Source organism: Diabrotica undecimpunctata, chromosome 7 (assembly GCF_040954645.1).
Source record: "Diabrotica undecimpunctata isolate CICGRU chromosome 7, icDiaUnde3, whole genome shotgun sequence".
Lineage (NCBI taxonomy): Eukaryota > Metazoa > Arthropoda > Insecta > Coleoptera > Chrysomelidae > Diabrotica > Diabrotica undecimpunctata.
Genome location: NC_092809.1, coordinates 79,325,990 through 79,349,389, shown reverse-complemented (window position 1 = coordinate 79,349,389; position 23,400 = coordinate 79,325,990). Strand labels below are relative to the sequence as shown.

General features: G+C 34.4%; 1 protein-coding gene across 1 annotated transcript in view; it reads left to right on the top strand.

The window, feature by feature from the left end:
* LOC140445519 (ATP-binding cassette sub-family C member 4-like) overlaps positions 1 to 23,400 on the top strand; it is a 111,674-nt gene that overhangs the window by 76,611 nt on the left and 11,663 nt on the right. Inside the window, exons 9-17 of the mRNA XM_072537600.1 lie at positions 1,991 to 2,190; positions 2,979 to 3,450; positions 10,310 to 10,460; positions 10,557 to 10,663; positions 15,347 to 15,470; positions 15,555 to 15,731; positions 18,611 to 18,738; positions 20,907 to 21,152; positions 22,622 to 22,782. Coding sequence (XP_072393701.1) covers positions 1,991 to 2,190; positions 2,979 to 3,450; positions 10,310 to 10,460; positions 10,557 to 10,663; positions 15,347 to 15,470; positions 15,555 to 15,731; positions 18,611 to 18,738; positions 20,907 to 21,152; positions 22,622 to 22,782 — 1,766 coding nt within the window. The remainder of the gene's footprint in view (positions 1 to 1,990; positions 2,191 to 2,978; positions 3,451 to 10,309; positions 10,461 to 10,556; positions 10,664 to 15,346; positions 15,471 to 15,554; positions 15,732 to 18,610; positions 18,739 to 20,906; positions 21,153 to 22,621; positions 22,783 to 23,400) is intronic.

Genomic DNA, 23,400 nt, shown 5'->3' with positions numbered 1-23,400 from the left:
GTTGATAAGTTAAAAATTATGGTGGTCGATAGATTCCATTGAATATGGAAAACCACCATACATGTGCTTTGTAGATTTAAAAAGTGCTTTTGACAAGGTGAAGCGAAATGACATCTTAAATTTATTACAAGCTGAACAAATAGACCATCAGCTAATAAGGACAATTAATGAAATTAACAAGAACGACAAGACCAGAGTTATAATGCCAACAGGGAAAACAGAATGCATAGAACTAAAAGGAGGAATCCGCCAAGGAGACTCGCTCAGCCCATTGTTATTCAATATGGTGATGAATCAAATAATTCACGAAGTAAGAAAACGACACGGGTACCACATGGAAGCGCATAAAATCACGATACTATGCTATGCCGATGATGCAGTACTAATTGCTGATAAGAAGATAACCTACAAAGACAGCTCCACACCTTATCACAGCAAACAAACTCAATATGAGAATATCAGTAGAAAAAACTAAATGTATAGTGATCAGTAAAGAGCTGCGTAGATGCAAACTAGAAATAGACGGCAAAATTGTGGAACAAGTAATGAAATTCAATTACTTAGGAGTAGAGATCTCTAGTGACAGGGATATAAGAACAGAGACCACAAGGCAAGCATCAAAAGCGGCAAGAGTAAGTGGTTGCCTCCGAGAAACCATATGGAGAAACAAATATCTGACAATGGAAAGCAAAATGAAAGTATACAAGACAACAGTAAGACCAATCCTAACATATGCAGCGGAGACAAGGGCCGATACAAGAAAGACGAAACAAAAAATCAACAATATCGAAATAAAAGTATTAAGATCAATCGCGAACATATCATTAAGAGACAGACAAACCAACAGAAGTATAGGCGAACGTATATATAGATTAACGAACATCTGTAAAAACAACAAGCCGTATAGCAGAAAACCCGTTGGAAGGCCGCCAAAAAGGTGGAAAGATAATGTACAGTCAACAACGACTGAAACAGAATAAGAGGAAGACAAACAGGAGTAATTCTAGTCGCGCGAAGAAGAAGAAGAAGAAAAAGATAGATTTCACACTATTCAACTGACTAACATGTTACAGGAATACCAGATAGTCGACAGTTCTGTCTATCTCGGGTCATTCTCGGGTCCAGTATAACTAACGATGATAACTGTGAGGCAGAAGTTCGGAGACGTATTGGTACGGCAAAAAATGCAATTAGTCGCCAAACTAAAGTTTGGAAAGACAGATATATCTGTCAAAATATCAAAATGAGACTGGTGAATGCCCTTGTAATTCTCAATATTTCTATACGGGGCAGAGACTTGGACTCTTTGCGGACGCGAGCGCCAAAAAATTGATGCCTTTGAGATGTGGTACTGGAGAAGAATGCTGCGTATACCTTGGACTTCTAGTTGGTTCTAAACCGACTCGAGATTGAGAAAAGGCTGTTTACAATATGTCTGCAACGTATTCTGCAATTTTTCGTTCACGTGGTTCGCTGAGGTGACGATAGTTTGGAGAGATAAATTGTTTCTGGAAACGTTCCGGGGAGAAGATCAAGAGGACGATCACCAACTAGATGATCCGACCAAATTAAGAATTCAGATTTAAACTTATTCTGCGAAGATCTCAGAGCAGTTGAAGATAGAGACCAATCACGGTCCTCAGTAATGCGGAAATACCAAGATTACTGTTGCTCATTTTTTATGTCTCTCTCCCTCTTTCTACCCCCTTCTCTTTAGATCTATCTCTCACTCTTTTTCTCTGTTTCTCTGTAGGCGAACTGTAAAGCATCAAAGATCACATCGAAGTTCACACAACTCTTTTAGATTAATGACCTAAGCGTTTTTTTAGATTATCAAGAGAATTCCTCCCTAATAAACATATCTCGAAATTTATCCAGTGATAAAGGGCTTTTATTTAATACAAGAGTTTGAATTTTAAATAAGTTTAATATGTTTTTAACTGTGCACAATCTACAAAAACACGAAAATAAGTTTTTTAATTTATTTTAGAGTGAAATATCGTTGAGTATGCGTTCGGTAGATATGACTTCTGATAAACATGGTGAAGAAGAAGAGAGTGTCGGTGACGGAAAACCATTTAAAAACTATTTGTTTGCCACTAAGAACCTTTGCTTCGTTGCTTTTGTACTGACTTTGATGGTCCTGGCTCAAGCTTTTAACGTAGGAGTAGATTTATGGTTAACATTCTGGTAAGTTCAAAATTTTGTAAGTCCTCTGCCACACAATCCTTTCACCTTCTTCCCGATTTTCCTCTACTTCTCTTTTCCTCAACTTTTAACAGTTGTATTTTTTGTCCCCTATAGCTCTTATTGCTACGCCAAACCATTGAAATCTTTATTCTTAAAGCTTTTTTAAGACTGTAGTCACACTGATTCTTCCCCTAATCACATCATTTCTGATCTTATTTCTTGTAGTCTTACCCAATATTCACTATTACATTTTCATTTCAGCTACCTTCATTCTCTTTTCCTGAACTTTTTTTACAGGCCACACTTTACCGCCATACACTAACGCAGATCTCAAAATACTCTTATATCTTTCTTGTTAGCCCTTTTAAATATCTGTGGGAAATTTCTTGACCTTGTGTTCCATTTTTCGGTATGAATAAACCCAGGTATTTAATTTCTCTTTCACATCATAGTTTTTTCGTAAACAAGTCGATGTCTCCAACCATTTCTCCTCCTTTTAACCACATATACTCCATTTTAGACCTGCTAACGTTAAGTCCTCCCTCTTTAATAGCCCTTCAACCCTACAACTTTTCCTGCGGCATGTATTTGCTCTCGCTTACTAAGACGATATTATCCGCAACATGCATTGACTTTCTTTATCTTCTCTGTCAGTACATTCATAACCAGATCCATAACAAGATTAAAAATTAGATCAATTAGACCAATAGTATATAATAATGTGAAATAACCGAGTTATATGATGTATATATACTGTTTTTTTACAATATATATCTTCTGTTTTTCAGGACTTCTCAAGAAGCAATACGTCACGAAAATGGAACAATTGTTGAATCAACATCTCCAACTATAGAGATACTTCCATTACATGATAAAGGCAACTTCAGTTATTCTTATAATAATTACAGTTACATACCAGAGAATACCAGAAAATCGGAATCATTTAATATCAATGATATATTTGATAATGTTAATGTAGACGGCCAGATAAAAAAAATAATCAAAACGAATTGGGCATTGTATTTCTATAGTGCTCTCATAGGACTGGCTATTGTGTTGACGCTATCTAGGTCGCTGCTGTTCTTTAAGGCTTGCATGATGGCTTCAGTTAACTTACACACCAGTATGTTCCATATGTTACTTAAGGCCCCAATGAGATTTTTTGATACAAATCCAAGCGGAAGGATTCTCAATAGATTTTCCAAAGACATGGGTGCTATAGATGAACTTTTACCTATGGGTTTTTTAGATGCCATGCAGGTATTTATAACTTTAATTAACCTTATTAGAATTTAACTTAATTTAGAATATCAGTGTTTTAATTAAACTAAAGTTTCTTTGGACAAAACTGTAAAATGTAGAAATCAATTTACTCTGGTTGACTGTCTAATGTACTAATATTTTACGCCCTAGTTCAATTCTATTCTGTTCTATTTCCCGATGTAATGTCATCGCGGGCTCGCAGTCGTGGACTAATGCTCCCTGATGTGCATTGCATCGCCACGAAACTTCTTGATTGGCCAATTTACCTGGAAATATTAATTTCAACACTCATAGCCGTGTATAAATATGGTCGATTATTAAGTCCAAGGAGGTAGTCTTCTTCGGGCTCCCTTGGAGTTGTCTTCACTCTAAAAGAAAACAACGAAAAGAAATGACAGAATTGAAGGAATACAATATCATACCAGCAAACGAATGGGAAATATACCTGACTAAACTGTTTAAAGGAAAGAAAAATAGCAATCAACACAATAACGTATCTTAATTAAGACATGAAATAGAAATCAGTTTTCAGGAAGTAGTGATAGTCGTCAATGCACTTAAAAATAGAAAGTTACCAGGACTAGATGGAATAACCAGTGAGCTTATAAAACACGGAGGGGAAAGTAAAACATTAGAGATAACAAAACTTATACAAAAACTAATATTGCACCGCAAGATACTAGAAGCATAATGATACCAACGTTCAAGAAAGGAGATGAAGAAGACCCTAACAATTATAGAGGTATAAATCTACTGAACACCGCACTTAAGCTTCTTCTTCTTAGCCTTTTGTCGTCCATGTTTGGACATAAGCCTCTCCCAACTCCTTCCATCGGTCTCTATCCTGAGCAACATATTTCCAATTTGTTCCGGCTATTCTTTTAATATCATCCACCCATCTCATCTGTGGTTTTCCTCTTGGTCGTTTACTTTCGTAAGGTCTCCAATGTTGTATTGTAGTGTTCCAACGTTGGTCTTTTTGTCTAGCAGTGTGAAGCGCGAAGCTCCATTTAAGTTTGGCAATTTTTGTTGCTATGTCCTCGACTTTTGTTTTGGATCTTACTTAGTCATTTCTCTTTTTATCTGACAGTCTTATACCTAACATTGCTCTTTTCATTGTTCTTTCTGTTGTGGCTAGTTTATTTATGTTTGCCTTTGTTTAGGGTCCAGGTTTGACATCCATATGTCATGATAGGAACGATGCATTGGTTGAACACTTTGCTTCTCTAGTATTGGGGTATTTTGAGGTTCTTAAGTATCCAACTAAGTTTTCCAAATCCTGCCCATGCTAGTCTTGCTCTTCTAGTAATTTCCGCACTTTGGTTCTCTTTGTCAAGTCTCAGGATTTGGCCTAGGTAGATATATTCCTGGATTTGTTCTATCTCACTGCCATTTATAGTTATACGTCTGGGGACATCTGGGTTTGTCATTATTCTTGTTTTTTTCATATTCATTTTTAGGCCGACCGATTGGGAGCTGGCTGCTAGTTCCCCCATCATATTTTGCAGTTTCTCGAATGTGTTCGCTATAATCACTATGTCGTCATCGAATCTGAGGTGGTTTAACTTGTTGCCATTAACGTTAATTCCATAGGTTGACCAATTTGTAGTTTTGAAGACGTCTTCTAGGGCTAGGTTGAAAAGCTTTGGCGATATTACGTCTCCTTGTCTCACTCCTCTCTTAATGGGGATGGGATTATTTGTATTCTCGTCTAGTTGTACTAGTATAGTTGCATTTTCATATATATTATATATTAGTTGCCTACATCTCAAATCTATTCTACAATTATTAATAGCTTGTTCTATGGCCCACATCTCGATACTATCAAACGCCTTTTCATAGTCGACGAAGGCAAGAAATACGGGTAGTTGGTATTCATTTCCTTCTCTATCAATGTTCTCATTGTAAGCAGATGGTCTGATGTACTATATCCTTTGCGGAAGCCAGCCTGTTCAACCGGTTGGTAATTGTCCATTTTGTAGGTTAACCAGTTGTTAATAATTCTCATAAATAGTTTGTATACTTGACTGAGCAACGATATAGGTCTATAATTCCTTAGATCACATTTGTCCCCTTTTTTGTGTAAGAGTATTACTAGACTCTCGTTCCAGTCTTTAGGGATCTTGCTATTATGGAGACATCTATTATGCACTAAGCACTTAAGCTTACCATAAAAGTAATAACCAACAAAATCAATAAAGTAACAACTTTATCAGATGAACAACAAGGATTTAGATTAGGAAGATCCTGCGTAGACGCTGTATTTGTACTAAGACAAATCACTGAAAAGGCATCGAGTACAATAAACCAGCATATCTATGTTTTATAGACCTGACAAAGGCTTTTAAGCGCATCTAAGTCAAAGACGTCTTACACATACTGTATAAAAGAAATATACCAATCAATATTATAAAACCATCGGAAGCATCTACTTCCATAATTAAATACAGGCAAAGATAAATTGGAAACTAACACAGTGTATACCTGTACATTACAAAGCAAAATCAGACAGGTTGACTCGTTAAGCAAACTTCTCTTTAATATAATAGTGGATGAAATAATACAAGAAGTACGTAAAGGTCATGGTTACAGAATGGGAAACAAAGAAATTCAAATAGTATGTTATGGAGACGACACCGCATTAATCTCCGAGAGAGAAGACGAGCTCCAAAGATTAACACACATCTTAAATACAACAGCTAAGAAATACAATATAATAATATCAGCAGAAAAAACCAAATGTATGACAACATCTAAATACCCGTCATGATGTAATATCGAAATTAATGGGAAAATAATAAAGCAGGAAGCAAAGTTTATATATCTGGGAATAGATATAACTAGTTACGGAGGTGTTGAAGAAGAAGTACGACAACAAAGCTTAAAAGCAAATGAAGCGGCGGGATCTCTTAATGACACAATCTGGAAGAACAAACACCTAAGACAACACACAAAAACAAGAATCTATAAAGCAGCAATTAGACCTATATTATAACATACACGGCGGAGACAAGACCTGACACATCTAAAACGGGACGACTACTAGAAACAACAGAGATGAAAATACTTCGACGAATATCAGGAAAAAGTGTGTTGGAGAGACAGGGAAGCGAAAACATAAGTAGAGCATGCAATATAAAAGACTTAAATGAATGGATGACAAAACGGAAACAGGAGGAAAACGAACACATTAGTAGAATGACAGAGAATAGGATAGTACGAATAGAACGAAATAAGTTACCAAATGGACGAACAAGTATTGGCTAATATTAAAGAAAAAACAGGCGTTAAAGCCTACATACAATAAGGAAGTAGAAGAAGAAATTATTTTTTTATTTCTTAATGTAAGGAAAGATAATTAACTCTAGACATCCATCCGAAGATGCATTCAACGATCATTTACCTCAGATAGTTGAAACTCTCTACAGAGCGACCAAAGAAAAACAGGATGTCGGTGTATTCCTGGACCCGTCGCACGGACGCCTATTTAACCTTCGCGGCTAAACTCAGACTTGTTGTAATCTAGAGAAGACACAAGCAGTTAAAAAAAGGGATAGTTCAGAAGAACAACTGTGCAAAACAGACCCAAATTGAATGGAAAAATAAAGCTAAATACCTAGGAGTCATAATGGACCATCGTCTAACGTTTATATCACATGTAAACGTGACAGTATAAATAACAGAAATGGCCAGAGCCAACATCAGAGGATCCATAGAAAGAAGCAATTAATTGTTAATCAAAACCAAATTAACACCCATCAATAATAGTATTACAATACCTACAGTATGATGCAAATGTATGGAATCAATTCATTATTTCAGAAAAAGGCGACTTTAAAAAAAAATCTTAAAACACGTCAATTTTAATTTTTGAATGGTCATTTACTGCTATATATGTGTTGGAGATTACGTCGTCAGTGTCGGCGTAATGACGTAATCGACTTTTTTTTAAATACAAACCGAGGTCACGCGACAGCTCATTTGAAAAGTTTGCTTATCGTCTTTGCAACGATGTAATCACTTGAATATTTATTTCTACAGGGTTCCCCAAAATTATGAACTTTGTTAAGTAACATGGACTTACAATAAGTATTCATTTACTGAACTAAAATACACTAAGGAACGCCACTGGGATAAAACAAAATAGTGTTTTTTGCTGGGTCCTAAAAAAAAATACGTTGATAACATACAATGCTACATTATAATCTGAAATTAATTATTGGAGTAAGTATCCCAAGTTATTTTTCATAAATATTTAAATCAATATTGTTATTGACTCGTCTTTATTTGTCAATGATCTGTGAATCTGTCAAATAATAGACGTCAAATTTTTACTCTTCGAGTTTTTTGCCGACATTAATAACAGCATTTACAAAAATTAAACTAACAGAATCAAAACAAATCGAGATTTTAATCATGATTGGTTATGGAGATATAGTGAGGACTCAAGCAGAAGTTCGTAATTTATTTAATGCTAAATACCCCAATCGCGAACCAATTACTCAATCGACAGTAAGTAAAACTAAAAAAAAAAAAAATTAGAAAAACTGGCCATGTTAAAGATCTTCCCAGAAGTGGTAGAAAATCAATATCCGAAGCCAAGAAACTGGATGTTGTACTGGCGTGTCAAGAAAATCCCCATACCAGTTCTAGGCAGGTCGCACTAGATAATAATGTTCACCAATCAACTGTTGTAAGAGTGCTAAAAAAGGAGAAGTAGCATCCATATAAAGTACATCTGGTCCAGGGGCTATTAGAAGATTACTTTGATAGAAGAATCGAATTCTACGAAATCGTTATGGAAAAATGTAACAGAGATCAGGGTTTTATACAAAAGGTACTTTTCTCTGATGAAGCGTCTTTTATGCTGAACGGTAACGTAAATCGCCAGACATATCGATATTGGGCAAGTGAAAATCCACATTGGATGGGAGAGTATATGACACAATATCCCGAGAAGGTGAATGTTTGGTCCGGCATTATAAACAATCAAATTGTAGGGCCATATTTTTTTGACGAAAACTTAATGGCTTCTCGTTATCTAAAATTTCTCAGGATTATCTTTTGTCATTGAATTAGCTATTTCCAAATAGAAATGATTTGTGGTACCAACATGATGGAGCTCTCCCACACTACGGCGTGAAGGTACGAAATTACCTTAATAACGTTTTCCCAGGTAGGTGGATAGGCAGAAGGGGGTCCATCTAATGGCCACCAAGGCCTACATATTTGACTCCGTTAGATTTTTTTGTGGGGATATTTAAAGAGCAGAGTGTATCAAAACCGACCAAATAATGTAGAAGAGTTGAAGGAGCGCATCAGAACGGAAATTGCACAAATAACTCCTAAAGTCATCGAAAACGTTAGGAAAGAATTTATTGCCCATCTTTCATATTGTATTATTGCTGAAGGTCGTCAATTTGAACATTTGTTGTAATTAAATTGTATTTAAGTAAACATTTATTGTAAGTTAATTGTATTAATATACCAACAATTTTGGTTAACCCTGTAGAAATATAGATTCAAATGATTATTTCGTTGCAAAGGCTATAAGAAGACCTTTCAAATGAGCTGTCGCGTGACCTCGGTTTATATTTAAAAAAATCGTCGATTACATCATTACGCCGACACTGATGACGTAATGTCCAATACATTGTAGCAGTTGATGGCTATTTAAAAATTAAAATTGTAGTGTTTTAAGATTTTTTTTAGAAGTCGTCTGTTTCTGAAATAATGAATTTATTTCATACATTTGCATCATACTGTATAACACCTACCATATGTAACTCTCGCGTGGGGATATACATGCAAAAGAAAAGAATATTGCATCGGTACACGACCTTCCTATACAGAAACTTTGTTGCTTATCTGCTGGGTTTATGAGCACTAATCTGATAACATGAGTATTCTCTTTTTTCATATAGAGAAATCCCTATTCACGACGGATTCAAACCCACGGAATAGCTAGCAAGTCATAGGTAAGTTATTACTCTAGCCATTGCAACGCAGGCAGTTTTAAATCGAGGTATTCAAAGAATGCATAAAATCCTAAATAAAAGAAACAGAACAGACCAGGTCTTAATTTGTGGATATTTAAATTCCCAAAATTCCAAAATTTTGACATTAGCCGTCTACGAGAATGTATTACACTATAGTAGATTTCTCTTGAGATAGTGGCGCCATGAGGCGGCGAGCATAAGTACTTATCGGACCGCCCACGTAATATGTTTGCAAGCCTTCTGTATTGTATTTTGTCAAAGGCTTTATTAAAGTCAACTAGACATACGAATACGTCGCAGTTGGCATCTCGACACCGTTCTATGAGTGAGAATTCTGTGAAATGATTATAGTAAATAGTGCCTCTTTACTACCCTATTCTTTTCTCTCTAGTATAACATATAGTTTTTTATAACATATTTATGTATTGTCGCAAAAAAAACTTTTAAAACACCAAACTGATCATTATAAATTCTTCATATTTCTTTCCGTAGGGATTTGGGTCACTACAATGAACAAATTAGCCACTCTTTAGGAATTTAACCAGTATCGTAGATTTTATTGAATAATTCTACTACTATATCAAATGGGTCTTTGGTAATAGTCGTAAGATTTCTGTAGGTATTTCATCAGGTCCCATGGCATTATTTTTTTATATGTTTTAGTGGTTTTTCAATTTTTTCTTATTATTTTATGCAATTTTTTCAATATAAAGTAACTTAATGTTAATTATTACGTTACAAATTTTATATAATATATTTCTATTTGTAATTTGCAATATATTTACAATCATGCAAAAAGTTGGAGACTCCTGCTTTAGATACTCAAAGAATAGTACATTAATTTTTTTTTATTTCAGGTCATGTTAGTATTGTGCGGAATCCTGGTAAATATTACTATTTCTAACGCCTACATAGTGATAGCCATTCTAATTCTTGGAGCAGTTTTTCTTAAATTCCGATCTTGGTATATATCCTCAGCTAGAGTGCTTAAGCATCTAGAGGGAATAAGTAAGTAATTTTAATCCTTTCGTAGAATGTTAATTAATATTAAAGTTCAGAATCAGTTTTCTCGAGAATAAAACTAAATTTATCTACCAATTTTAGCTAAATCTCCTGTTTTCTCTCATATTAATGCCACACTAAACGGAATCATCACAATACGAGCTTCGAATGCTCAAGATATCCTAATAGAAGAATTTGACGACAATCAGGTGAGGGGTATTTTCTTCTTTAGATATAGCTACTATAAGGAACGTCACCAATTTTTTTTATTACCATTTATTGCGTCAAATACTTGTCTGCTTATTTTTTTCCCAAATGTTAACAATGTGTTTTCGGCTGTGAATAAAAAAAGTCCTCCTAGAACAAAATAAAAGACAAACGACAGAATATAAAGAAGTAAATAAAATATTAAGAAAAATATTAGGGAAACAAAAAATCGGAAACGAGAAGAAAAATCTAGCAATCAATAGAACAAAATAAGAACATTAAATACTAATAACTATAATTTGAAATCACACAGGTAAACAGGATAAACGCCAACAATGGGGTAGAAGTACATAACATGAAAGATATTATACAAATAACACAAGAAATATAAGAAATTCTAAATTAGAATGAGCTTTGCGTTAAATATGTAAAGAATAAAAATATTCACTGAACTGCAACTCCCATTAGCGCCTACAGTCACCATATGGACCCGGCTGTAAAAGTATCGTTTAACACAAAAAAATTTATAAAAATTAAAAGAATATTAAAAATATTTTGGAAAGCCACATCTCCTATGGTACAGATGATCAAAAAATTGAGTGACAAAGGATCTCTGAGATACAAGTTTTTCATTGATAATTTATTTTCCAGTACAAACTTGTTAGCTACTCTAAAAGCTAAGGGTACGGGTTACAGTTACGGGTACTGTGAGGGATAATAGAATGACTAGAAATTGTCCACACTTGTTTCCAAAAAGATGATGAACACAAATATTGTTCGATATTGAATAAGAAAACTTGTATTTAATACGTTTCTTGAAGAGACAACAAAGTTGTAATAGTCACAAGCACATGTTTTGGTGTTCATTCGGTCAAAAATGTAGAAAGATATACTAAAAAAAATAGCAAGACTATACAAGTACCTAGGCCATATCTTCTTTCGCAGTATGGGAGGAAGTGATCTCATGAACAGTAAGATATCTTCTTAAGAAATAAGGAGCAATATTTCTATAAACAAAAAAATATGGGTAATACTGTTTCAGTTTTCAAAATTCTTGGATTTGGACAAAATAAAACGTTGGGCTTTGTATTTCATGTTTTGAACTATTTCATACAAATGAGACAAATTCATAATTTTTTTCCATATTTGATATTGCCAAACGCGTAGTGGTCTCGTATGAAACCACCTTTTTATTCAAAAAGAGAATTTTTTTATTTCGACTTAAATTAAAGAAATATAAGTTGTTTTCACATAGTTTTAAATATAACTATTGCATTTAAAAGAATTTCCTGTTCTTGGCGCTAATGGGCTTTGCGTTAAATCGGTAAAGAATAAAAATATTCACAGAACTGAAATTTTAAAATATTAAATACGTTTTGATTGTGACATGTTACATGACCAAATAGACATCGGTACAGATATATATTTACACCTATAACTAAAAATCTCACCTAGAATAGATAGTTTTACCAATTTAACAAAAAACTATTGAAAAAACAAACGAAAATAAGTAGGGCGTCTAATAATTTTCTAATAAAATATTGCACTAATTACTTTTAATTCAAGTATAGATAGGATTATTAAAAACAGTAGAAAAAGCAAGCGAAAGCTCACGATTGTAAAAAACGCTCAGTGGTATTTATTTGTACCACATCGTGGCGTTATTTTAGTTTTGTCATTAAAACATTGTGATAGTCGTACTACGAGCTTCAATTTCAAGCAGAGTTGCAGCTGTTGCTATGTCTAAAGGAATTTTTCTTATGAAAAAGACAGAAAAGATTTGATTTCACGTTCAAAGCGTCTATGTATCTGTTGATACGTATTTCGACTTAATAAGTCTCATCAGAACAGTTATTCATAACCGTTCTTAACGTGAAAAATAATCTTCTCTGTCTTATTAGGAAGCAACAATAAAATGGCTTCGTTATGGATGCAATAGCGACATCTGATAGAAAAATCGGTAAGATAGTTTCGAAACAAATTCAGATTTCTGCTTTAATCTGGAGCCTTCTAAAAATTGCAAGGCATAGCCAGACGTTGATAAAGATGTTAATAGAGACATGGGGAATCTAAAATTTGCATTCCATGACATGCCTCGTCAACTAAGCAGAAATCGTTAACGAATTTGTTTCTTGTACTCATACAGAGTAGATCCAAATAAAATGAAAAAGACAGAAAAGATTTGATTTCACGTTCAAAGCGTCTATGTATCTGTTGATACGTATTTCGACTTAATAAGTCTTATCAGAACAGTTATTCATAGCCGTTCTTAACGTGAAAAATAATCTTCTCTGTCTTATTAGGAAGCAACAATAAAATGGCTTCGTTATGGACGCAATAGCGACATCTGATAGAAAAATCGGTAAAATAGTTTCGAAACAAATTCAGATTTCTGCTTTAATCTGGAGCCTTCTAAAAATTGCAAGGCATAGCCAGACGTTGATAAAGATGTTAATAGAGACATGAGGAATCTAAAATTTGCATTCCACGACATGTCTCGTCAACTAAGCAGAAATCCTTAACGAATTTGTTTTTTGTACTCATACAGAGTAGATCCGAATAAAATGAAAAAGACAGAAAAGATTTGATTTCACGTTCAAAGCGTCTATGTATCTGTTGATACGTATTTCGACTTAATAAGTCTCATCAGAACAGTTATTCATAACCGTTCTTAACGTGAAAAATAATCTTCTCTGTCTTATTAGGAAGCAACAATAAAATGGCTTCGTTATGGACGCAATAGCGACATCTGATAGAAAAATCGGTAAAATAGTTTCGAAACAAATTCAGATTTCTGCTTTAATCTGGAGCCTTCTAAAAATTGCAAGGCATAGCCAGACGTTGATAAATATGTTAATAGAGACATGGGGAATCTAAAATTTGCATTCCATGACATGTCTCGTCAACTAAGCAGAAATCGTTAACGAATTTGTTTCTTGTACTCATACAGAGTAGATCCAAATAAAATGAAAAAGACAGAAAAGATTTGATTTCACGTTCAAAGCGTCTATGTATCTGTTGATACGTATTTCGACTTAATAAGTCTCATCAGAACAGTTATTCATAGCCGTTCTTAACGTGAAAAATAATCTTCTCTGTCTTATTAGGAAGCAACAATAAAATGGCTTCGTTATGGACGAATTTTTCTTATTTTAACAACCTACGAGTATTCAGTTATACGGAAAATAGCCAGTGGTAAAAATATATACCACTATCCTATAAAGGGTTAAATAAAGAAATACCAAGTAAACATACACAACAAAAGTAAGTCAACGTAATCAAGTAATCAAGTGAATCTAATCGAACCCTACTACATAATACCATTAGCACATTTTATGACTTTACTTTACATTTTCAAGTAAACAGATTACCAGAAATATATAGTTTTGTTCATTATTACAGATTATCCAGATTTAACTATACGGCTCACACTCCCTCCAAGGGGAAAATTTACTCATTCCAGATACCCACGGTATCCAAAGTATTGAGCTCTAGTGAGGCTCTTCTCGTGTTATGGAGTTCTAATTGACTTGGTATGCTGGAGTATCTCTCAAAAATGTTTGCATACATCTGGTCGTCGAGAGTAGTACAGGTTCTTCGGAATGACTCCAGTAGTAGAAAGAATAATAGGTATCGTCTGGTTACTTTTCATTCTCCCTTGTCTCCTTATTTGTATTTCCAGATCTCTCTACTTAGCGATCTTTTCGTTGTATTCAACACGCAGATTATTGATGTTATTTATTGCCACGTCGATTAGTGTTGTTTGTCCCGTTAGTTTATTAACAAGTACGAGATCTGGTATTTTGTATGCTACTGTTTGGTCTGTGAGAACAGTACGGTCCCAATATAGCTTGTAGTTGTCATTTTCAAGCATAGTCTCTGAGACGTATTGATAATAAGGTAGATGAATTGCTTGTAGAAGTCTCAGTTTGATAGCTTCTTCTTGATGAAGGATCGTCCCTACTAAATCATGCTAATCCTTGTATTCAGTTACAGCAAATACCTGGCAACCCCTAGTAAGATATTGGATGGTTTCTTGGGTTTGACATCCATATCGCATTTGTCGTTTTGGACTTGAGGGTCTTTGATAATATATTTAAGGTAATTTTTTGTTGATATAACCTGATCCTGAATGGCAAGTAATGAACCTTCTGTTTCTGGGAACATCTTTCCTGATGTCGGCCAATAGTTCGACGCTATACTGTCGACATAGTCTTGACTGACTTCATTGGGATATCGCCCGTGCAGAGCGATCTAGATGCACCCATCTAGGTGCGCATTTCTTCGTTCATAGTAGGATGGTTTATATGCATTTCTGGTTCCCTCAGTGTGATCGGTGTTGTATCATCTACTACACAAATCACGCGATATACAGTAGATGTCTCAACCTGTACCTGAAAATAAGTTCTTAAATTAGTAATCTGTTTTTCTAATTGCTCACTTATATCCATAAGTCCTCGTCCTCCTAAATACCGCGGTAATGTCGTTCTTTCTACTGCACTTCGAGGATGGTGTTTTTGCGCCTTTGTGAGGTGTAGTAAATGAGTAGCTAAGCGCGGAACATGCGAAGGCGTTTAGTGTCTCAAACAAATTTTTACCCTTAAGGTGTGACCGAAGCAGTTGTTTTACCCTTTGTATAAACTCAGTAGTTACATATTATTATAATTAACTTTTTATTATTATAGGACGTAAATACGTCGGCATGGTACTTGACAATTGCCTGTATGAATTCCTTTGGATTATGGTTGGACTTCCTTGCTATCATATTCTTAGCAGTTGTTACATTCTGTTTCGTAATTTTAAGAAAATGTAAGTAAATATTTTTGTAAAATATCATGAATATAAAAAAAAATATTGTCAATAAAATTAACTGGTAAATAATTTTTTTTTTAGTCACCGATGTCAATGGCAGTTTAGTAGGACTAGCTGTTTCCCAATGTTCAGTTCTCACTGGCATGTTACAGTTTGGAATGAGGCAAACTGCAGAAGTTATTAACCAGTTAACTAGTGTCGAAAGGGTTATGCAGTATACTAAACTTGATATAGAAGGTCCATTTGATACACCAGAGGGTAAGGTTTCCTATTAGATATTATCGTTGGGTTGAACATTCAATTAATTGTTGTTTTTTTATTAATATTTAATCATCATCAATTAGCCTATATTTGTCCACTGCTGAACGTAGGCCTCCCGTAAATTTTTCCACCTATTCCTATCTTGTGCTTCTTGCATCCAGTTTGTGGTGATGCGCTTGATATCATCCGTCCATCTAGTTGGTGGTCGTCCTCTGCTTCGATATGCCTCTTGCCTTGGTCGCCATTCCGGAATCTTTCTGGTCCATCTGTCATCCGTTAATCTGGCAACACGTCCGGCCCAAGCCCATTTAGCCATTGCTATTTTTTCCACTGCATCTGTGACTCCTGTTCTTCTTCTTATTTCTAGGTTTGGTACTTTATCTCTGATGGTAATACCTAATATTGATATTTCCATAGCGCGTTGTATTTAATACAAAAGTTTAAATATGGTGAATATTTAAACCATATTATTAACAGAGAAAAGACATGTCAATTATTTTAGAAATTAATATACCAAACAGGATAAGGAATGTTCAACTGACATATACGTAACAAAAATTTAAAATTTAACCTGTTCAGGCCTGATGGCCCCTGTAGTGTTCATTAAATTGTATAAAATGTAAGTTCAACTTTATGATTCATTGAGTAATGAAAATAAATTCATTGTTTATATATTTAATTATTTGTTTTAAAGAAACAAACATAAGTCTTGGTAAAAATAGAAAAAAATAGTTTAAATAGAAGTTACAACAGTGTAATAACACTATGCTGTACAGCAGGTAGTTTGTTAAACAAACCAAAAGTATCTACCGAGAGAGAAACATTATAATTTTTTAAGTGAATATCCTTGAAACATTTTCTGTCTTTTGTTAGACATAAATGAATATTGCACTTTGTACATTTATAATGAAAACGTTCAATTTTGCAATTTTTTTTGCTGTTGCATCTAGTAACTTCTGCTTTGGATCACATTCTGGAAAGTGATGGATGCTATGAAATTGAATTGCTGATGGTGGTCTACTCTCTTGTATTATTTTTGATGGAAAAGGCGAATTTTCTACATCCTCAGAAATTATTAGGAAACGCTTGCGCAATAAGTTAGTCTGACTAATCTGGCTTTGTCACATCTTCAAACTGTTTTGTCATTTTACAGTATCTTTTGAGTCTGTCTGTTTCTCCTATGCTAACAAATTTTGAAGATATCACTATGATGATGACATCTCCGTCAGCGCTGAATATTTTTTCCAAGTGATCTCTATAATTTTTGTTCTGACATCGCCTTATTTGCTTATCTAAAGTGAGATGATGACTAGAACTAGTTATCCTTTCAGAAAATTTTATTATAACAGAAGAACATAAATCAATTTTTTTGTAATAAAATACCATTATTCAGAAGTCATCTCCTGATTTCCGATTTATGACATTTCCTAAACTTCAGTCTTGTGAATAACAGCCATCGCCATAAGCTGATTGAATAATATACTAATACATTGCGTGGGTTATCCAGCAGGTAAATAACGATTGCGCATCAAGTGCGGCGCCGATCCCCCATTGCCGTGATCGAATGCTCGCCAGTTATCTATGTCTGTCAAATTAGTGTGAGCCAAGTCTCGTTACTGTGGTCACGCTACTTTGTGTTATACGATTTTAAATATTATGAAAATATTATTATAGAATTTATTATTATAGAAGATATTATATAGAAGAAATTCATGTAGAATTTATGCCCATGGATAAAACAATATATCCAGATGCCTATAACGAAACCCTTCAAAATCTAAAACGGGTAATACAGAATAAACTACGTGGCATGTTGTCAACATGGTGGTGATAAGGTGTTTCTGATTCACTACAATGCTCGGTCCCATGCATCGGCAAGAACTTAGACGTCTACAATTTTCAAGCACCCTCCCTTCGGCCCATACCTCAAATCTTTCGATGATCGCTTTTTGTCGAAAGAGTTTAAAAACGACAAAGGTCTCAAAAATGACTTGATATTCTGGCTCAGGCGTTTGGCCGTAGAGGACTACAACACCGACATCGAAAAACTGATTCAACGATACAACAAATGCCTTGATAACGAAGTCAGTTACATTGAAAAATAGATAAGATACTATGACTTGGTAAATAAAATTTTGTGCTGGTTTTTAAATTTAATATGCCAAAACGTTCTTTACTTTTTGGAAGACGAATGTACATTCTTTATCTCCCGTTTTATTTTATCTACACACTTTTTTGTTTTAACAATACTTACTTTCATTTAATACATTAGTTTGTTGTTTACTTCTTTACCCATTTACACTTTGTATTTTACTATACTCATACACTCTATGCGTATGTTATTTCGTTCATCCATATAAGGCAGTGCTTGTGCACCTCACTTATATTTCTATGGCTAATCTGGTTTTGCTTCGTCCAATTTGCTTTTTCTTATTTTAAGGCAATAAGATTGGTCTTATTCTTCTGATCATTTATCCTGAGTTTCTCTGACAAAAAAATCGTTCTCAAGATATTTTTGGCCGGTAGACGAGAGAATGTTCGAATCGTGCTCGGGCAGATAATGAGCTCATAGCTTCTTGGTGATGATTTTCATAAAGAAGCTGCCTTTTTATAGATATTTCATGATTAGAAGTATGTGCAATTTTAACATTGGAGTTTTCATTTTAATACTTATTTTTATTGGTATTAATATGGCTTTCATCAATTTATATTCTTTTTAGTATTTTCATTAATTAATTTCATTTAATAAATAAATGTTCACATATTCTGCTGTACCGTTGTAGTAACAATATCGTAAGGCTATACTTGAGCAAAAAAAGTTTGAGTTTAAATTTTTGGGTTTTTTTTTATGTATTTATCATTTATAAATATTTCAGAAAATCGACCAAGAGGGGTGTGGCCAAAACGAGGTCAAATTGAATTTAGGAATTTATCTTTAAAATATGTTGAGAACGATCCACCAGTACTAAGAAATCTTAACTTTATGATAATGCCAGGACAAAAAGTAAGTTTAAATTATTTTAATAATTGGAGCTACTAAGCAAACAATTAAAATTAATATGTAATATTTTTATAATCTACCAGCTGACTCGACGAAATACGTTGCCATGCTAGCATACACACACGCACACACACACGCACATATATATATATATATATATATATATATATATATATATATATATATATTATATATATATATATATATATAATATACTATATATATATATTATATATATATATATATATATATATATATATATATATATATATATATATATATATATATATATATATATATATATATATATATATATATATGTAGATATATATATATATATATAATATATAGTATATATATATATATATATATATATATATATATATATATATATATATATATATATATATGTCATTATCACTATTCTCAGCGTATTCTACCTATTATGATGCAGCCTCCCTTAGATAGTCGTTCTTCATTTCTGCCCATGATATCCTAGTATATAAACCTAAATAGTCTAATATTCGCCTTTTTGTACCATGTTGTACGGACTTGTTTCCTTATGTCATAGCCTCATCTTGTTCCGAGGCATAATCCTGTTTCTATGAGCTGTATGGTTTTAAAGTCTATCAGTAGGGTGCTAACCTGACTGTAGACCCCTCCTCCTTTATCCGGGCTTAGGACCGACAACAGTTCTGTCGAGCTACTGCAGGCGAAGTTTTATTGGTTGGATCTTACAGAACTTATAGAAATAGGCAGCGGAATAAGACGAAGGGGATTCATCGAGCCCCATGCTCTTGATCATGGATGAAGTCATCAAAATCGTTAACAAAGAAAGAGGACACAGAATGGAAACAAAGAAATCAAAATACTCTGTTATGTAGACGACGCAATATTGATAGCCCAAGATGAAGATAGTCTGCAAAGACTGGTCCACAGATTTAACATAAGAGCAAAAGAATTAAATATGACAATCTCATCTCAGAAAACTAAAACAATAGTAGTCGGCAAAGAACCAACAAGATGTAAAATAGAAATTGATAGCATTAGTATTGAACAAGTAATGAAAATAAAATATCTGGGAATTACACTGTCTAGCTATGGAGATCTAGACAAAGAAGTGAGAGATCAAGTACAAAAAGCAAATAGATTGGCAGGATGCCTTAATAACACTATATGGCGAAATAGACACATTAACACTACGATGAAGTCAAGAATTTATAAAGCCAGTGTAATGACATACGCCTTAGAAATAAGACCCGACATAGCCACAACGCAAAGGCTGCTGGAAACGGCAGAGATTACTAAGAAGAATTACAGGAAATATGCTGAGAGATCGAAAGAGAAGTGAAGACATTAGAAGAAAATGTAACATACAGTGTATAAATGAATGAACACAAAAAAGAAAAAAAGAATGGAATAACCACATAAGCAGAATGGAGAAGACCTGTGTCGTCAAAGTAGCAAGAGACAAGTCACCAATCGACAGAAGAAGTATCGGACGACCGCGCAAAAGATGGAGTGACAATCTTTCATAGAGGTATTAATCCGCCAATGAACAAGCAGAATTACTTATAAAAAGGAAGAAGAAGAAGAAGACGAAGATAGCCTCATCTTAAATTTGGACGTCTTCTTGGTCTCTTGACGCCTTTTGGATACCACACTGTAATTCAAGTGGAACATATATTGTCAATTCTTCTCGGTAAATGTCTGGCCTACTGCCATTTTCAAGATTTATTTCTGTGACCTTGGTTTTCTGTCTGATCCATTCTATTCTTAGTTATATATAGTTATACCTAACATGCACCGCTCCATTGACCTTTGAGTGACTTTGAGTTTTGCTATTATCTCTATCTTTAGTGTCCAAGTTTCGCAGTCATATGTCATCATTAGTAGTATACACTGATCGGGCCAGGCCAGATCAAATGCAAAAGCTGTCCAAGCCAGTTTCATCTTCTGTTGATTTCTGGAAGTAAGAACTTCAAGATTTATGTATTAATTCATTATTTATTGGTTGACTTACTTATTTAACGTCCATACTTCCTTTATTTCCATTAATGACTGTTTAATTTTATACCATTATTGGAAATACTCATTTTATTCAAGACTCAAATACTAGACAAGAAAATTTGAACGAACCTTTAAGAATAAACATTGATTTGTTTGTTTAGATCGGTATAGTTGGCCGAACAGGGGCAGGAAAATCCTCCCTTATCTCAGCTCTCTTCCGTCTGGCTCCACTTGAAGGCGCCATTTATATAGATGGAGTAAATACCAAAAATCTAGGGTTAACCGATTTGAGAAGAAAAATTTCCATTATACCACAGGAACCAGTACTGTTTTCTGCTTCATTAAGATACAACTTGGATCCCTTTAACGAGTTTGATGATGACAAAATTTGGCAGGCTTTAGAACAAGTAAGTATATAAATATTTTTTATGCTTAGTGTACTGTACAACATAGATATGTATCATATTTTTATCGATTTTAAATCGGCATATGACAGTGTCTTAAGAATAACTCTTTACAACGCTATGAATGAGTTAGGAATTCCAAAAAAACTCATATGTTTGATAAAAGTGACAATGGCGAAGATTCTATCAGCAGTAAAAATTTAAAACGACTCATCAACCCCATTTGAAATACATAGGGGATTAAGGCAGGGAGATGCGCTGGCGTGTCAGCTTTTTAATGTCACCTTAGAAAAAGATGTACGAGACGCTAATTTAGATAGCAGGGGAACAATATTTAATAGATCAGTCCAAATTCTAGCATATGCAGACGACGTGGACATTATAACAAGAACCAGGGCGAAAACTGCGGAAATCCTAACCGAGCTAGTAGCAGCAACAGAAGAATGGGGTTACATATAAATCAAAATAAAACCAATTTCATAGCGACTAACACAAACACAAGAGCTGGAAATGTTGACGCAGATTTAATCATCAATGATCAAAACTTCGAAGCAGTTAAAGAGTTCATATTATATCTAGGGACATCGGTTAACCCCAATAATAATATATCTGAGGAAATAAAAAGGTGAATAGTAATTGCAAACAGATGTTATCATGGCCTATCAAAGTACTTAGCTAACAAACGTCTGTCTCAAAAAACTCGTATAAGGCTGAATAGAACACTGATAGTCTCCGTTCTCACATATGGATCAGAGGCTAACTAAAACAGATGAATCCGCTCTATCGATTTTTGGAAGAAAGGTGCTACGCAATATATTCGAAACGGTCTGTGAGAACGGAATATGGAGGCGTAGATATAACTTTGAACTGCAAAATATCTGCAAGCATACGTTTGGTGGTAAAGATATTACCACTATAATTAAGCGAAACCGCCTGCAGTGGGCAGGACATGTAGCCCGGGCCCCTGAATCGAACATGATAAAAAAGATTTTAACAGCGCTACCCATGGGAATGAGAAGACGGGGTAGACCAAATCTGAGGTGGATAGACGGGCACAAGATGCCGAGAAAATCTGAGTCGGCAACTGAAAAATGCAAGGAAGAGACAGAACAGAATGGCGTAGAAAGCTTGAGAAGGTCGAGATCCTCTAAAGGCTGTAGCACCAAGAGGATGATGAAGTATACTGTATTAAGTGTTTTTTAAATACATTTTTCTAATAGCGTGTTACGTTTTAAGTAATCTATACATCTATTATATACAATCTATAAGTAATGCATTGGTTAGTGATCAGGGCAGTAGTGTCTACTCGTGTCTACTAGTAGAGGGCTCGGGAGAATGAGATATAACTAGAAGTTTGGCGGCAAAAATTTGATCATACCATAAATTTGATCTCCTTGTTATTTATTATGACGAATAATACATAAACGAAAATGCACTTTAAGTAGAAGTTAGTAATTATTATTTGCTTTCAGGTGGAACTCAGGGACAGCGTAGACTCCTTGGACTTCCATGTAGCGGAAGGGGGTGGAAACTTCAGTTTAGGTCAAAGACAATTAGTATGTTTAGCGAGAGCTGTCTTAAAGAACAATAAAGTTTTAGTGTTAGATGAAGCTACAGCAAATGTTGATCCTAGGTAAGACATGAGATGATAATCAATTACTACTATTTTGTGTTAAACTTAATGTGGTCGCTGATTAATATTTAATTTAAAATAACGAAAAATGCAATATGTGTAAATGGATATGTAGTGTAGATGATTTCAAATCAAATTCAAATAACAATTGGCAGCTTTAATAAGTTATTGCCCATTCTATACGAGATTCACTTACCTTTATGAATGCGACGTCTGTGGCTGGTGCACCACTCGGAATCTAAGAGTGATCTTGACGCACACTTTATGCTGGTTTTGATGCTTTCATGACGACTGGTTGTTAAACGTGATTATGTGGAAATGTTAGCGTTTATTAGAGACGTCGGCGCAAAACTAGACGGAGAGGTTTAAACCGTCTCTAACTTAGGGTTTTGGCTCTCATTAGAAGTTGGTGTTTGAGGAGGTGGTCGACTGAATGAATAAGATTCGCTGGAACTTCGGTGAAAATGAAGAACAGTGTGATGCCGTAATTTGCAAACCCTACATGTTTGCGAAGATCTACAGTTCACGACGGGATGATATGTACTCAAACATTTTACGCATAATGTATGGCGTTTAACCAACGAGAAACATTCTTGCGGCGTTTTAGCACGAAAGAAC